This window comes from Vulpes vulpes, chromosome 15, assembly GCF_048418805.1.
Source record: "Vulpes vulpes isolate BD-2025 chromosome 15, VulVul3, whole genome shotgun sequence".
NCBI lineage: Eukaryota > Metazoa > Chordata > Mammalia > Carnivora > Canidae > Vulpes > Vulpes vulpes.
The window spans coordinates 6133939-6151728 of record NC_132794.1 but is presented as its reverse complement, the minus strand read 5'-3'; the positions used below and the strand labels follow the sequence as shown (position 1 = coordinate 6151728).

Sequence of the window (17790 nt, the reverse complement as noted above, 5' to 3'; positions counted from 1 at the left end):
TGACCAGGCTCCCACATCCTATACCCCTACTTCTTGCAACAGAATCCTAAATCACTTCCTTTAATACTGATCCTGTTAACTTTCAAAATCTATTCAACTATTTTGGTTGTACAATTGATCCTCTAAATTTAAATGAAATCCTTGGTTTTCAATACCATCATCATCTGCTCCCAAAGTAACAAACAGCCAGATGCTGCTACTCTGCTCACTCCCACACTCCACCCCTAAACCAGCCAGGCCAATGCTCTATCACTAGTGTGGGGACATGCCACACATGCCTACTTTCTGACCTGGGTCCTAATAGCTCCTTACTTTCTGAATGTCCCCTTCCTACTCAGCTCCCTGTGAGAACTCAGTTCAAGTCCCAATTCTTCCACAAAACCTTCCCTAACTACCCACCCTTTTAGTGACTTGTCATTTCTCTCATAAAACACTCAATACCCAATTCTAATATAACTTTTCAGAGAAACATCTAAGATCTTAGGTTGCTTTTATTTTTTTTAAAGACTTTATTTATTCATTATACCACATGTGGGTGGGGGAGGGACAAGCAGACTCCTTACTGAGAGCAAAGCCTGACGTAGGGGGCTCAACGCAGGGCTCAACCTTACAACCCTGATGAGATGACCTGAGCCAAAATCAAGAATCATACACTTAACCAAATGCACCACCCAGGACCCCCTAGAGGTTGCTTTTAAAACACAGAATAAGTAAAAGACAAAGGTTAATCAGGCAGATTAACTTACTCTCCTTCTTCCCGAAGATGTTTTAGGAAGATCACTATCATCCTAGGAATAAAAATCAGAGCAGCTTAAGTGTTAACATTCTCATTAGAAATATAATAACCTAAATGCATATCAAAGACATTAGGTCTTACCAGGGTTTTTAACTTATTTTACAAAAATCTCAAAAGGCAGACCCTATCAAATGATTTTTGTGGAACCCAGCCTCCAACAAACCAACCATTCTTAATAACCCTTTGCATTCCTTAAGAACATGCATTAATTCCAAAAGACAGTGATAAAAAAATGCTTTGTACATGACTTAAATATAGTACATGCATAAGCAACTTTAAATTTGTGTTTTACTTCTATCCACAAAACCCTAGAAACCAACTCCTACATTTCCTCAATTTCCTACTCTATACATTTTCTCATTCCCTAAATCAAATATTTGTGTACCCATTTTTATCCCAATATAAAGTAGCTTGAAAATCAGTGAATTACAGTTAGAGGTCTTGTAGAAATTGATATTACACTGATAATGGTTAGTGTTTTTAAAGAGTATCCTTCCTAAAACTCCTGCAACTTAGTGCTGATTCTGTATGAAGTGAAATTATTTATACCATTGATATTTGCCTTAAACTTCAAAATAATCTTGAGTGAAGAACTTGTAGGTACTGGGAGCATGGTAAAGCTCATTAATTTTTAATTACAGTTAGGGGCGCCTGGGTGGCTCAGTGGTTGAGCATCTGCCTTCAGCTCAGGGCGTAATCCCAGGTCTGGGGACCAAGTCCCACACTGGGGTCCCCACATGGAGCCTGCTTCTCCCTCTGCCAGAGTGTCTCTGCCTCTCTCTCTCTGCCTCTCTCATGAGTAAATAAAATCTTTAAAAAAATATTTTTTTAATTACAATTAAATCCAACTCTCAGATATTGGTTTTTGCAAAAGTAGAGAACATTCTGCAGCTATGTTATTCGCAAAGACGTATTTTATTTGGTATCAATTATTGGTTAAAACAAATTACCTCACTGAATGTCTAGACAATTAAGAAATATATTTTTATCAAAATAGTTTTCATAGTTCACTGGAATATAGCGAGAATTGGTATTTTCTACTTCACTCAATATTTTTAAGTTACTATTTAAAATTAACAAAAATCATTATAAAGTTGGCAAACTTCATACCAAATCCTCGGCATTTTGCTCATCATTTTCAGAAGTGTTGGAAAGTTCTGAGATATTTGTACAGTCTTGATTCCTAAAAAACAATTTTTCATATTTTTAAGAGTATGCAGATGTAGTTACTGTTGTAAAAAATTCAAACTGCAAGTTAAGATATAGATGGTTCTCCAAGTAGAGGAATACCAGGGTTTTTTAATCTACCCTCTGTGGAAACAACTGACCATCTTAGAACACTGAAAGCAAGTCCCCTCCCCCCCAACTAAGTATGTATAAAACTAAGATGGTAATCCAGAAATAATACATGCATAAGCTCAATTGGGTGAACTCGGGGATGAGTTTTCCTACACATCATAACTAGTCATAGTCATACAGTGAGTACCAAGAACATGGCTGATGGAGATAAAATAGAGGGGAAAAGTACAAATTAAAGCAAATTATATCTTCACTGCACCCAAAAAAGAAAGAATGCTAATTTAGGAATGTCTAGGCATAAGGAAGATCAAAATGGGTGTGTGATTTTTCTGAAGTGGAAAAAATGAAAATTGTGGGCCAGGAGCAGATTCAACCCAGTTGAAAAACTTGGAACCAGTTACTTCCCAGTGTGCGGCCTGATGGTGAAAATGATGGCACAGTTTATAAACCATCTTCTCCAATACACACACAATTCTTTCCTACAATTTCTGTGACTATGGTGGAAGGGCATTAAGATCATACAGCAACGTTGGAAAACAAACAGAAAAAAGGATCATGCAGCAAAATACTAAGTTTAAAGGAAACAGGCTGAGTAAGTTGCCCAAAGTGACAAAGAATGTTCAAACAAACGAGGTTAAAACTCAAGTCTCACTTTCCAAGTCAGTTTCCATTCTACTCCTGCAAACTGATCTCCCAGTGCAAGAAGCATACGCTGAGTCACCCTTATACAACCACTCTTATGGGATACAATCCGAGAGACGAAAACCAATGTAGTCATGAAAAAACCTCACACAAACCCAAACTCAATATTCTCCACAAAATAAGTGGTGAGAAATAATGATGAGGTCAGGAACGAAGGGAAAGGCTAGATAACAGATAAAAGGACACACAGACACCAGATGAGTGAAAGCAGCAGGGGTCTGGACTAGGTCCTGAGATACAGCAGGGATGCTGCCATAAGAACTGAGGAAATCCACTGCAGCCATTAGTATGACACCAAGAATAATTTCTTAACATTTCATGAGGATACCACAGGTATGAAAAAAGTTAACCTAAGGGGAAACCGGTGAAGGGTATATACAGGGCAACTTTCTGTAGTATAAAATTAGTTCAAAATTTTAAAAAACAGAAAAAAACTGGATTCTTGATTTCTCATGCCTTTACTGAAATTATGATTACAATACGTGTGTAAAGAAATGCCACTTAACACAGCATGTTAAAAGGGTATAATTCAGAGAGCAAAAATTAAAAAATGGTTGGCTGCAAGAGGTGCAATATGCAAAGTTACTTTTCCACCACATCTGTAACAGGAGGTAACTTACTTTATAAATTTTAAAAGTTGGTCAGTTATCTTCTTAGCTGATCTTGCAATTACACTCTCAGGTTCATTAAATGTCCTGGCATTATGTTCTATATATCTGACTTCCCAAACTAATGCAGATAGCCTCCTTCAAAATAAAAAGTAGGCATTTTACATGTTAGAAAATGAAAAGACAGAAATGAAATTTTAAAAATTAAGCCAGCATATATTAATATATTAAATCATAAGCCCTCAAGCTAAACCACCTTCTAATGCTGTCAACCTGTCATAGTCATAAGCAATCACGTCAGAAGCTAAACCATAGAGAATGTATTTAAAGACCAACAATCTTAACAGTTCATTTTATCATAACATCCAGGAAACTAACAAAGTAACCCACCCTTTTACCTTCTCTAGAGATACTATTGAAGCTACTGAGAGGCATTTAAGAACATGTGTTAAATACCATTAATCCTGAGAGAGTAACCAGGCAAAGTGATTTCTGAACAAATGCACATTCCCAGGTTTGGCTATGGAGATAAATTACACCAACTATATAAGAAGCCAGTTTTTTGTACTGGTAATTTCTTGAAATAGATGAATTATAAAAAATAAAATACCATCAATTACTTAAAAAAAAAAAACACTGAGAATAGGAAATTTTATAATTACCAGTTCTCCAGAAGCCAAAGATAAAAAGCTGATGACTCTGGGGAATTAATCTTTCAAAGGCCAATGTTAACCAATTATATCTTTAAATCAAGCTAAGTAAGAATGTTAACACGCAAATAAAAACAAATATGATATCTAACTACTTAACATATTCATTTAAAAAAAACCAGACTACTAAAGATTGAGGAATGAAACATGGCATTTTTTTTTATTTGCTTTCTCTTCAACATCTAAGTGTCTTATACATAAGACCACAAATTACCATAATGAAAGAGAATGAAACCAAAAATAATGCTCATCAGCCCCCCTACTTCACCCCTGTCACCATCAACCACCACCTTCATTTACTCTGGTCAGGACGATCAAATACCTTTTCAAACTATTTTTAAAGGAGGTTTCTACTGACCTGTAAAATCGATTAACGAGTCTCATTCGGATTGTGTAAAGATCAGTTGGATAAGCTACTACAGTACAGTACTTCGGATATGTACACAGATCAACTGGACCTGCAAAAGCTGCTGCTATGTCTGTGGAGGGAGAGAAAAGAATTTTTGATCAATAAATTCATTACCTTTAAGAGATTATTTCTCTACAAATGATTCAAAAATAAAGCTACCATTAACACCGCAAGCCCACCCAAAAGGTAGCAAATAAAAATTGTAGTGAAGAACACAACCCCAGTTTGCCACTATTTTAAAATACTTATGTGGAGTGGAAATCTTAAAAATGAAAATTCACACTCAAAAACTTACCAAGATTCAAAAGTTGATCTATGCCACTAATAATTCGTTCACACTCTTCATCTCTCGATTTCTGACCCCATTCACCATCTTGTGGTTTGTAGAGCAATTTCTCTAGCTCATCTGAAGTGACAGAAATACTAGCTCCTAATTCTTCAGGTGGATCAACTATGAATTCCATTAAAAAGAACAAAAAATTATCAAACAAATATACCATATTTAAGTTGTCGAAACTCATTAAAAAAACACTACAAAGGAAAAAGTAGCTCTTTTACAGTGGAGAAACCTGCAGACACCACCTAAATCACAGAATGAAAGTTAATGTCTTCAGGAATAGAACATTTGGATATCATGTGTCTCCTGACAGGAAGCACAGAGGACCACATATACATATCACTTCTCTAACACTAGTGCCAAAAATGCAAACCCTGGATATGGATGAAATTGCAAGTCAAACCCAAACTGAGAGAAATTCTACAAAATAGCCAGGATTACATGGGAAACGACAGTGGGCTACTAAGATGCAGTCAGCATCAAGCTGGAAGCCTACGATAATAATTAATGAGCCAGATACCCATTAATTCTTTTTTGAGAGACGCCTAGGTGGCCCAGCAGTTGAGCAACGAACGGCCTTTGGCTCAAGGCGTGATCCTGGAGTTCCAGGATCGAGTCCCACATCAGGTGCCCCGCGGGGAGCCTGCTTCTCCCTTTGCTAATGTCTCTGCCTTCTGTCTCTCATGAGTAAATAAAAATCTTAAAAAAAAAAAAAAATTCTTTTTTGAGTTTTAATAAAGCTCACAGTTACCATAATAATTTGAAAACATTTCTCAAACAGAAAACATAGGTAAAATATTATTTAAAAATTATATACCATTATCAGGAATTGGTTCCATGTCCCATGGGCTAAGTTTTTCAATTTCAGTATTGTCCCACCTGTTAAAACACAAAGTCTAGTTAGCTCTCATAAAAATGACTTGTGGCAAAAAAACAAACAAACAAACAAAAAACAAACAACTTGTGGCTAACAACTAGGTAACCAACTACAAGAGTAAAGAAAAATAAAATGTGAAAATTTTATTGTAGCAATCAAAGTTTAAATATTACTAATAAGATTTTTAGGAAAATATATTAAACCAGAAATCCTCTGTGGCTTATAGCCAGGGTAGGCATTTAAAAAAAAAACAAAAACAGGGATCCCTTGGTGGCGCAGCGGTTTGGCGCCTGCCTTTGGCCCAGGGCGCGATCCTGGAGACCCGGGATGGAATCCCACGTCAGGCTCCCGGTGCATGGAGCCTGCTTCTCCCTCTGCCTGTGTCTCTGCCTCTCTCTCTCTCTGTGTGTGACTATCATAAATAAAAAAAATAAAAATAAAAAATAAATAAAATAAAATAAAATAAAACAAAAACAAAAGCAAAAGCAAAAAAACAACTCAAAGACACAGTAGAGTTTTGAATACCAGTTTAGAATGTGACTTTATTCCACAGCCAATAGAAAAGCAGCAAAACCTTCTATAAACAAAGGAAATGATACAATGTGTGCTCTTGAACAAGGATCCTGCAGTATTACACTGCTATATTGGGTGGCTACAGAAATGGTCCCGGGAAGCAAGCAGAGTCTGTCCTAAGGGGTACCAGTAAATAGGAAGCAGCAGAGACATACTAGAGACACTGTAAGGGGGGAGACTGACAGGACTCAATGACAGACTAAATCATGGTCCTTAACCATGGTCATAAAACCACCCACCACAATGAATCAATGTTTGTAGAGGCTTCATTTTCAACTGCATACAGACCTAACGATGTAGCACTGGAAATGACTATCCGGGTACTGTGGCTGATATGGCTCTTGACTCAGCACTGTCCCAAACCACCAGGCATCATCAATGATAGAACGAAACCTGTCACCTGTAAGAGATGACCAAGACTGAGACACCAATTTGCCAAAATTAACACTTTTAATTTATAAAATACCACTGATTTGGATAAAAGAGAAATTACTTCTTTATCTTAAAATTAGCCACCATTCCCCACTTTCTAGCAATCTTCAGGGATGAGATAAATGTATAAAGATACAATGTCACACTGAGCAATTTCCTGAAGGCATATAACCATATAGTGTAACAGATTAAAATGGTTATGACTAGATGACCTTGTCTGGTGGATCCAAACACCTACCCCAAAATAAGTTCTATTACATAATACGACATGAAAGAAAAAAGTTTAACAAAACTCAAAAACCTTTTATAACTATATGTACTGTCAATAGTTTAATATTTAACAAGTATATTAAATACATACAGCTCTGCAATGTTTCCTGAATAAAACAAATTATAAAAATATGATTAAAAAATACGATTAGAATTTAATCCGTGATTATTCTAAAGTTGCTCCTATATAAGTATTGTCACATCTTAGGACTTCACAATAAAAATCAGTTCAAGAGGTATCCTTCAAACTGCTTACATGTTATTTAAAACCATTAGGGGCAACCAGGTGGCTCAGTTAGTTAGGCACCCGATTCTTGGTTTTGGTTTAGGTCATTAATCTCAGGGTTGTGAGATCAAGTCCCACATAGAACATGGAGCCAGCTTAGGACTCCATCCCTCCCCCCAGCCCCCGGTTCTCTCCCTCTGCCTCTCCCACCTCCCAAAAAAAAAAAAAAAGGAAACATCTGCATAGCTCTTTATCTCAGCAGGGTATATAAAGTGGGGAAGCAGATCTTAGGAGGGCTCCTCAACAAACCAAAATAACTGTAAGGAGTACTCCAACTAACTTCAGTCATTTTCTGAATGTATTTTAACAGTAAGAACTCTTCTAGAGGAATACAGTATATGTGGGGTCCGTTACAGAAAAGAAACACAGACTGCTGTAATAAGCCCATGTTTTCCTTCCCATCCATTCCACCATTCTCAAAACAAAATCACTAACAAAAAAAGTCTCTTATCCAGAATTAGTAATTTCTTGGTAGATTTGCAATTCTTTTTTCAAGGAAAAGTTTTACAGAAATGTTACCAATCAAAATTAAAGCTACATCTCACCTCCAAGAAAGAGAATATTTATGCCATAAAATACCCACAAATAGTATTAACTAAAAGTATACTTATACTGAATTCTGTAAAACTGGAAAAATAAAATAAAATAAATAAATAAAATAAAATAATAAAATAAAATAAAATAAAATAAAATAAAATAAAATAAAATAAAACCTCAGGAGTATCATAACTCCTGGAGCTACATGTTTTGAGGTTCTTAATATATTTTCAAATTCATGGAAACATGACTTTTATGTATATTTCATATTTTCCAAAATCACTAGAAACCCATAAGCCCCCTAATCCCTCTCTCTAAATAAATTTCCACTTTTGATAGTATTTCATTAATATAAATATTCTAAAACAGAACTTCAACTTCAGAAAAAAAATTCTATCAAAGTTCTAACTTTTTAAATGAAAGGCATATATTAAAAATCTGATGTAACACTCTGGTTTTTGTCTCATTATATAAGTAAAAAACCTAATTTAACATAAAAAAGCCAGTCTTTGATACCAAGAATTAACTTTATAATACTTTTCTTCCTTATTTACCTAAAACTAGAAGATGCTTTTAGTTTAAATAAAAACATTTCTTCAGTGTTAACACTTTTAATTAAAAGGAACCTTAAGAAATCACTTTTCTTGGGGTACGTGGCTGGCTCAGTCAGAGGAGCATACAATTCTTGATCTCAGGGTCGTGAATTAGAGTCCGATGTTTGGTACAGAGATTACTTAAATACAATTTTTAAAAAAGAAAACACTTTGGGACGCCTGGGTGGCTCAGTGGTCAGGCGTCTGCTTTTGGCTCAGGTCCTGGGGTTCAGGGATTCAGTCCCACACTGGACTCCCTGTGAGGAGTCTGCTTCTCCCTCTGCCTGTGTCTCTGCCTCTCTTTCTGTCTCTCTCTCATGAATAAATAAAAATCTTAAAAAAAAAAAAAAAAAAAAAAAAAAACCTTTTCAGAAGGTAAAACCCGACTTTTAAGAATTAAAAAAAAAAAAAAAAACCTGTTTTTGCCCATATAACAGTAGGATAAACTAAGAGTAGGACAGAACTTTAATAAAGTTTTCAACATAGAAAAATCAGAATCAAGCAACTTCTTTTAATAACACTGCTCAAACCTCAAGAAAATAGGTAAGATTTTAGAGGGGAACAAAACTGAATCAGAAGATCTGGTACATTAATTTCTCAACCACAAAAATAAAACAAAACCACTAAATTACAAGAGTCAAGTGGGAATCCACCTCTAGAGCTGAGCTACAAAGAACTGAGTTTAAAACAATTTTTGGATGTACATGTTGGTAGAACAAAAAGAGAGCTTCCAACTCATACATAATGGGGCTAGATAAAAAGAGATGGGAAACTTTTTATTTTTTAAGATTTTATTTATTTGACAAAGAGAGAAATCATGGGCAGGAGAGAGAGAAGCAGGCTCCCTGCTGAGCAGGGATCTAGATGTGAGGCTTGATCTCAGGATCCCAGGCATAAAGATGGGAAACCTGAATGTTCTTCAGAATCTGGCTATAGGACCTGTTAACTCCCACCATTCCGGATGCCTTGAGTTTGGTTTCTATTGTTTCTGCGTCTGGCTAGATGTTTTTCTTCAAGAAAAATTTCCTTTACCTCTAGTCCCAAAATAATCCTGACTACTTGAGTGGACATTAACTACTAAAAATAGTCCACTAAGAGTAGCCACTCTCTCTGACCATCTTTCATTTCAAATAGGGATGGCTCAGGTAATTCTATCTAAAATTTATCTATTTGTAGTACATGTAGAAAAAGGCAGCAAAAACTAGGAAAATTAATGAGGTCCTAACATTATTTACAATGTATTCATCAGATATAAAACTTAGTATCTCTAATAAGAGGCCAAAACTGATAAAAGGAGAATGAGCTATCCTCAGTGATTCAAGTCAAACTCAACACATGAGCCCCCCAGATAGCATTCCATACTGAAAGTAATACATGTATACCTGTGAAAGGGGTTCTACGGTTGCTGACTAGTATTACCTAGCCTGGTTACAGTCATCAATTTTGTCCTGTGGAGATTACTGACCTATGCAAGTCTAATAAGCAAGGGAGCCCACCAACCCACCCTAAATGGTCACCACAAAAAACACATTCAGCTAGCACATATGTTGAGGTCATTTTATTTTTTCTGTCCAGTCAGATGTCTCAGAGTTATAAAGTAGAAATGTACTATGAATTTCTTTTATTTTTTAGAAGAATGGTTTCCTCAAGTCAATGTATTTAAGTCTGGGTTGATACGACACTAAAGTAAAATATTCTGGTATATCAGAATATTATCAGTGTGAAATCTGCATTATTTTTCAACTTTCTGATTGTCTTATATCATTAGAATAATTTTGTGAATTATAGTAGTCACATTAAAGATAGAAAAAAATGCAGCACAGGGAAGTCTGACAGGAAATAAAAAGTCAACTCTAGCATATAGTCAATGAGTAAGAATCCCTTCAAAACGTCAGCTACTATAAGAACACAAGAAATACTGCTTGGAGGTTATTAAGGAGAAACAAGTACCAGGCCTTAAACAAAATACACTTTTTGGTCACTTACGTTTCTTTCTAGAATTTGCATGTTTGCATCTACCATAATAAGCAGCACCATAACCAGAAAAATAGACCAATATGAGAGATAAGATTTTCTAAGGGCATATAAAACTCAGGAAGGATGGACTTACAAGACTGCCAATTCCTCTGTCTTGCTTCATCATAAAATTGACGCAATACAAGAAAGTCAATAACATCTGGCATATCATGATATCTAAAAAGAAATAAAAGATTGTTAAAATACCCTGAGTAGCAGGTTATAGTCTAGAGCAGCAATGTTCAAAGAAACAGCTGCATTTGTAATCCTCATTTTTCAACCAGCCATACTTAAAAAAATGGAAAAAGAAACTAGTAAAATTAATTTTAAGAGTGTATTTCATTTAGCCTTTTGTACCCTAAACACTGTTTCACCATGTTATCAATACAAAATAACAATGAGATATTTCACACATTCTTTTTCTTCATACCAAGGCTTCCAAACCTAGTGTTACATTTAACAGCACATTCAACTGAAATCCACCACATTTCAAGCACTCAAGAGCCACATGTGACTAAGGACTACCATAATACACAACACGGTTTAACAAGTTATTCATTTTAATATTTTCTCAAAAACAGACAGGTTCTCCACACATGGAAGTGGCACAGAGGAAGGTATAAAATAGGCCAATGCTTAATTGTTGCTATAACACATGATTTTTACTTCTAGTGGGCTCCCATCTACCAGAACCTCAACTCACACTGCATGCTGTCCACAATGCTCTACTACGGACGCTGCAGCTATGAAAAAGTCATGCTCACCAGCAAGAGGAAAAATTTAAATTGAAATTAATTCCACAAAAAAATAGTAACACATACCTAATAGAGAACGATTTGTCCATTAGTCTTCCAGTCGCAGGATCTATAAATGCTAGTTTGAGGCAACAGAGTGTAGGGGGCCCAACCTCATATCGTATTCCAACTATTTTGACCAATTCTTGATCCTTTAACGATATTTTAAAAGAATATGTGTTTAAAATGGTCAGAGTAGAGCAATTCCTCAAAATTATAATTCTCTATATTGCTACATTTAAGTCAACTCAAAATTCAGGCTTCCAATTTGACATTCATTACAATCACTTTTGTTAACATTAATCTTCATGTCTTTTTTAGGATAGCCATTTAATACAGCTTCTAACGTACGGAATATACTCACTTTAGAAAATACACCACAAGTGTTAAGAAGGAACATATAAGTCATCGACCAGCTCAAATCTAAAGACAATTATGTGAATAACCCGAATTTCTTCCTGGCTCTGTGCTCTTCCTAGAGAAACACAATCCTGTATTGCATGTTTCTGTGTAAAGACATCTCATCTAATATACTGATTGATTAGTGCTCTGAACTCCCAGCCAAAAGCAGTGTAACTCATGCCTAAACAGGGTTTATCTAAGGCACATAGTTTCTCCGTAAAGCATATCATCACCTTGTGCTGAGAAGTACAACAGAGGACTTTGAGCACTAAACTTGACAGCTATTTTTAAACAGCAAGTCACCAACAAAAAAAAAGTAGAGATGTGAAAATTCTTTATTGTTGCAATCAGCAGTTGGCAAAAAGGACCCTCGGTTATGAGATCCTCAAGGCCTCAAACAAGAAGGCATCACCTTGCTCAATCTCAGCTGGAAACATGCTGGTCAAGCAAATCAAATTTTTTGCTACTCAGTGCATGTTTGCAAATGACCAGAAAGCATCCTGATCATTGATTCATTTTCCAAGTAGGAAAATTCACAAATAGGGAATCTGTAAATAATGAGGATCAACTGTATTCATACAGCTTGTAGGAAAATTCACAAGCAGAGCATCTGCAAGTAATAAGGATCAACTGTACTCAGAGACTCTGTAGTAAGTGAGAGAGATGTCCGTAAATCAGAGCAATCTCAAGAAAAAGTTCAAGAAGAAGAGCCATTAAATTGAGGGGGAGTTGCTAGCATAGCTATTTTTCATCTTCTAACAGTTACTCAAAGTATCAAAAAAAGGTATAAAAAATAAAATAAAAAATCAACTGCAATGCTATTCCATATTTTGATGTATTTATTTTGTTTGACTACATAGGTCTGTAAATTTTTATTCTCATAACCACAAACAACATCTCCCATTTTTCCTCTTCATAATAAGTTATAAAAATTTAATAGTCATTCATTCAACAAATATTCTAAAAGCCTCAATTACACAATCGGCTCTACACAGTCAATTCTGCGAATGTACCATGATTTGATTCACTCAATACTGTAGGATATTTGGATTTTTTCTAATTTTTGGTTTTTATAAATAATGATATGAAATTGCCTCACTCATAAATTCACATGCATTTCAATTATTTCCTAAATTACTAGAAGTAAAATCACTGAATTTAAACATATAAATATTTTTTAGTTTCAGCTCCAATTATGAAGATAGCCTCCAGAAAGCCTGGGCTGTTTGTGTACCCTGTCACCAATGTGATTAACTAATAACAAACCAAAACCTGTGCTACTTGCTGAAATGTGGCAGTTTCTTTCTTTCAATGTTATCTTTAAAAAAAGTTTATAAAACTGGTTAAGTACAGAAGAGCTCAAGCGTTCTCAGCAATCTAGTCTATTATGTATGGGTCCAACCATTTTTCCAATTTGTATTTCCTCTCCTGAAAAGCTGCACTTCTTTTGAAAATGTATCCTAGATCTACACATTTTAAGATTAAGATATAAACTGCCAAGCTGCCTTCCTAAAAAACTCTTACACTCTTACAATTTTATGTGCCAGGCAGCAGCACACAAAGACTGCCCACTGACAAATGTCATCCTGCTGGATCTGAAGGCTTAGAAGGTGACAGCAGAAATGTTTTAAAGTAGGAAATCAATGGAAAGATAGTAATGAAATAGGTCTCTAGTAGTTTATTTTTAATCGATTTATAAATATTTAACTATATATGCGCTAAATGCTGAATGATTTAATAATACTATCATCTTACCCTAAGGTCCATTTTTCTCCATGGCTCTTTGTTAGGGTTCAGTTCATAAATGTTATTTCTTCTGACAGCCTCAATATAAGCTTCATGACCTTGTCGAAAATATATTACCTGCAAAATGTATACATTTAAAAATAAATTAAAACCTATGAATAAAACATTTCGTCTTATGGTCCATATTTGTGTTTTTAAATTTTATTACTCTCACCTCATCACCCATTTGAGGAACAAAAGGAGACTTCCGAAGGGTGGTGTCAGTTATCCAAACTGGAGGATGAAATTCATATAAATGTTCCATATTTGCAAGCTCCACTGGAGTCATCCTCCGCAAGTTCTGCCAAGAAGAGAACAAAATTTAATACACCAGAAAGGGCATGCACACACTGTTTAATTGAAAAGCAAAAGAAATTTCACTGATGAGAATGACTATTTACGGGCAATATCACCTAATGATTTGTTTTTAAACAGCATACATATGTCTGTTCCTTAACATACACAGTAACATATATCACTTGTCAAAGTATTGTAGATTTACCTAGCACTTTTCTAGCATCTCCTGAATTTCTAATAGATTCTTTGTAACACTTTACATTCTATAGGAAGGAGTTAAGTTCCAACCTAAATCCTCCTCAACAGACTGACTGCTCTACCGAGACACCATTCTGAATATCACCATGGACTAATTTTCACAGGGAATCTCCTCTTGATTTGAAGTTTTAAGACTGGTGATTTTAAAACATGACCACAAACTCTCTGATCCTCTTCCTCTCCTCTTCAAGAGGTGTAGCCCACATCTCCTCCAATTTGAGTGTGGTTCTGGAATTGCTTCTAACAAACAGAATAAAAGCAAAGGGACAACGAGAGGCTTGAAGACTAGGCTGTCACATGCATTAGGGCTCACCCCTTGCTTACATGTCTGGACCACTTGTTCCATGGAAAATCAGCCACCACTGTCATTCAGACACCCAAGCAGCCCTACAGAGGGGCCCATGTGGTAAGGAACTGAGTCCACCAGCCAACTGCCCAATGAATAAGCTTCAAAGAGTATCAGCCAGCTCCAGTCAAACCTCAGACAACTGCCAACTCCAGCCAATGTGATTAACTGCAACCCTGTGAGCCAAAAATCACCTAACTAATTAGTCCTCAAATTCCCAATCAATCAAAACATGAATACATGTTTGTTGTTTTAAGGAGCTAAAAGTTTCAGGGTCATCTGTTACACAGCAATAGATAACAAGTACGAAGACGTGGCCTCTTTAAATCATGGCCACCACCTGCACAACATGATAAGGAATAGAAACAGCACAATTACAAGTGTGTGAATGTGCCAAATGAAACAGAACATGTCAGATGGATCTAGAAAACATGGCGGTAACAGATGGAACAAGAAGTGCCCTCAAATGCCTTAAGGCATATTTCTGCTGTTGAAATTAACAGGAGAAAATAAAGAGTTATGGTGGGATTCCGAGCAAAACAGAGCTTCCCCTTTAAGTGTCAAACTGGGGAAGGAGTTGGTGCCAAGGCCACTTTGGGACAGCCTTGACAGAGAAGCCTTTATAATACAGTTTTTCGAAATATAAATTCACATTTTACATTTGAATCCTGATGACTTAACAGTGTTAACAATATAAAAGCTCAAATTTCCCAAAGATTTTTAATTTCTAAATATTAACAGAAACACCTTTATAAAAAGTGTAAATAGATGTTTTGTTGGGTTTTTTTAAAAGATTTTCTTTATTTATAAGTAAATAAAGAGAGGCAGAGACACAGGCAGAGGGAGAAGCAGCCTTTTGTGGGACTCGATCCCAGGACCACGGGGTCACACCCTGAACTGAAGGCAGCAGCTCAACCAAGTGCCCTGTAAATAGATGTTTTTAAAAATATACTTCTCTTACCTCTTTTTTAGGCTTATTTTCTTTTTTTCTCTTTCGTCTCCTTTTTGGAGGAGATAAATTCTCAGTAGACATTTCATCCTCTGAACTACTGCAAAAGCGAGTAACTCGCCGACGCGAAGACGTCCGTAAAGGCGGCTGCAGATTGATGCCTGCATCAGCAGTCCAATCAGAGTATCTAGATGATGAGTCACTGGGAAAAGAAAAGTGTAAGTGTAAGGAACCAGAATCTAAGCCCTGATAGCAAATCTCACACAACCTTTAAGAAGAAAGAGGAGAGAAGGACGGATCCTGGGAAGACTTAACTTGAACAATCTGCCTTCACCATCAGTGAATACTGAAGATCAGAGATCATGAGAAAGACAATGGATATTAAGAGAGGATGTGAGCCTAAAGAATTTAAATATAATATAGAGGAGACCTCGTGGAAGACAACATTTAGAGCCACCCATGATTCCCTTTTAGAAGAGGTAGTGTAGCTATGAAAACAGGAGAGATCACGCAGAACCATAAGATTAGGCCCTTCTTCCCACCCCAAGTGAGAGGTGGCTCAGGAACAGACTAGAAATGTTAACTGGAATGAAAAGCCTTCCATGAATACACAGAAGCCCAAGGAAAACAGCCACAACAAATAGAAAACTGAGTGGTCAGAGCTTCTTGCCAAGGAGGGAAGACTGTCCCCGATATGATAGAAGACCTAAGAGAGGAACTGGTCCTACCCCAACCACAGAAAACTACATCCAGAAAACAAGCCCCCTCCTCACTACTAGCAAATACAGGGAAGGATGACAAAGGGCTCTACTGGGTCATCAATGGCCTACCGCATACCTCTCAGGCTCAAAAAAACAAACAGTAACACACACATTCCCAAGAGCTGTTTATTATAAAAAGAGCTCTTTAGAAAAATTGTAAGAGCACCCATTTTGTATAATAAAATTCAAGAGAAGCTGAATTAAAAGACAGTAATTATAGAGACAGAAAGCAGAACAGTGGTTGCCAGGGGACGGGAATGTGAAGTGGACAATTACTATTTAATGGGTATACAGTTTCACCTTTGCATTGAGCACAGGACACTGGGTGCGCAACAATATGAATGTGCTTAACACTACTGAAATATATAGTTAACAGTGGTTAAGACAGTTTTATTATGTCTATTTCACAATTAAAAATGAACTTTTAAAATAATAAAGTGCTCTAAAAAAAATCAAAAGGTCAAGAAAGGAAATAGAAAGTACAGTGGTCTAGACAAACACAGGACCAATGGAAACAAATAAAATACTCTGAGTCGTATTTGGCAGAGGCACCTTCCTATGGTGAAAGTTATGTTAGAAAAAGAGAGAAAGATGTCCAGGTTTCTGGCCTGAGCATCTGCCAAAGTGAAGTTGACATTGATTTACCAAGAGGAAGAATGGATGTTAACATCTTGGTCCCATGAAATTTGGATACCAAAGTTAAACAAAAGGTCAGAAGATGCAGTAACTAATAAATAATAAATATAATGATTGTCTTACGACACTTTGGATACTACTCTATAAATGCAGCCCAAGACTAGACTGGTATTTTGCATTCACACACCAGATGTCCTGCTGGTTCAAATGTTTACAGTCAAAAATATTCAAAATATTTTATATAGAAATAGCTGTTAAACCAGTTTTCTTCTCCTTTTAAATTTATTAAAAACTCAGTTGATCCCATAGATGTGAGCTTTTACAACTTGAATGTCATTCATGTCCCACTCCATCCAAGCCTACGACTGAATCCCAGAGAAGATGATAACAAGGAAAAGAAGATACCTTGAACTCTCGCTGTCACTCTCACTTCTTCTATCACTCCTCCACTCTTCTTCTTCAGAGGAACAAGAGCCTTCACTCTGATCACAGGAAGTCTATTTGTTAGAGAAGGAAATAAAATTAAAATCCTGATCTGGGAGATTAAGCAGCACAAGAAAACGCACTTTGTCCTAACCATCTTAGGTCATCGGGCAAGAAAAGAATTAGATGGACTTAAAAAGTGAATGTCTTTACTATATTCTTTTTCTTATCAAGGCGTAAGGCACCACAGTCTACGACTTAACACTACTACTGTTAATACAGCCGGTCCTTGTCTGAGTGAAGCTCATAAAAAGTCAATGTGAATGTTCTCAGTGTTTTGTTGGACTCAGGCCATCGTATTAATAAGCCTGCAGTGGGATCTCAACATTCTATTCTCACACCCATGACTGATGTTGCACATCTTTCCACCATATGATCACACCTGATTTTTAAACTGGATTTTTTGTTTTCTCATGAGTATCTTTTTAAGAATTCATGGTATGTTTTAAATACAAGTCCTTTATCAGATAGGAGCTCTACAAATATTTTTTCCGTCTATACGTTTGCCTTTCCTTTCTCTTAGCAATATCTTTCCCAGAGTAGATTTTAATTTCAATTAAGTCTAGCTTGTCACATTTTCCTTTAAGGACATTTTTCATGCTTTTGGTATTCTATCTAAAAAGTCACTGCCATA

General features: G+C 36.1%; 1 protein-coding gene across 1 annotated transcript in view; it reads right to left on the bottom strand.

Moving 5' to 3' along the window:
• Positions 1-17790, bottom strand: part of BRWD1 (bromodomain and WD repeat domain containing 1) — a 117791-nt gene that overhangs the window by 31307 nt on the left and 68694 nt on the right. The window contains exons 22-34 of the mRNA XM_072740548.1: positions 17079-17170; positions 15289-15478; positions 13602-13727; positions 13397-13504; positions 11267-11391; positions 10540-10622; positions 6600-6711; positions 5679-5740; positions 4820-4975; positions 4474-4594; positions 3418-3543; positions 1907-1979; positions 747-788 (exon numbers count right to left, since the gene is read on the bottom strand). Coding sequence (XP_072596649.1) covers positions 747-788; positions 1907-1979; positions 3418-3543; positions 4474-4594; positions 4820-4975; positions 5679-5740; positions 6600-6711; positions 10540-10622; positions 11267-11391; positions 13397-13504; positions 13602-13727; positions 15289-15478; positions 17079-17170 — 1416 coding nt within the window. The remainder of the gene's footprint in view (positions 1-746; positions 789-1906; positions 1980-3417; positions 3544-4473; positions 4595-4819; positions 4976-5678; positions 5741-6599; positions 6712-10539; positions 10623-11266; positions 11392-13396; positions 13505-13601; positions 13728-15288; positions 15479-17078; positions 17171-17790) is intronic.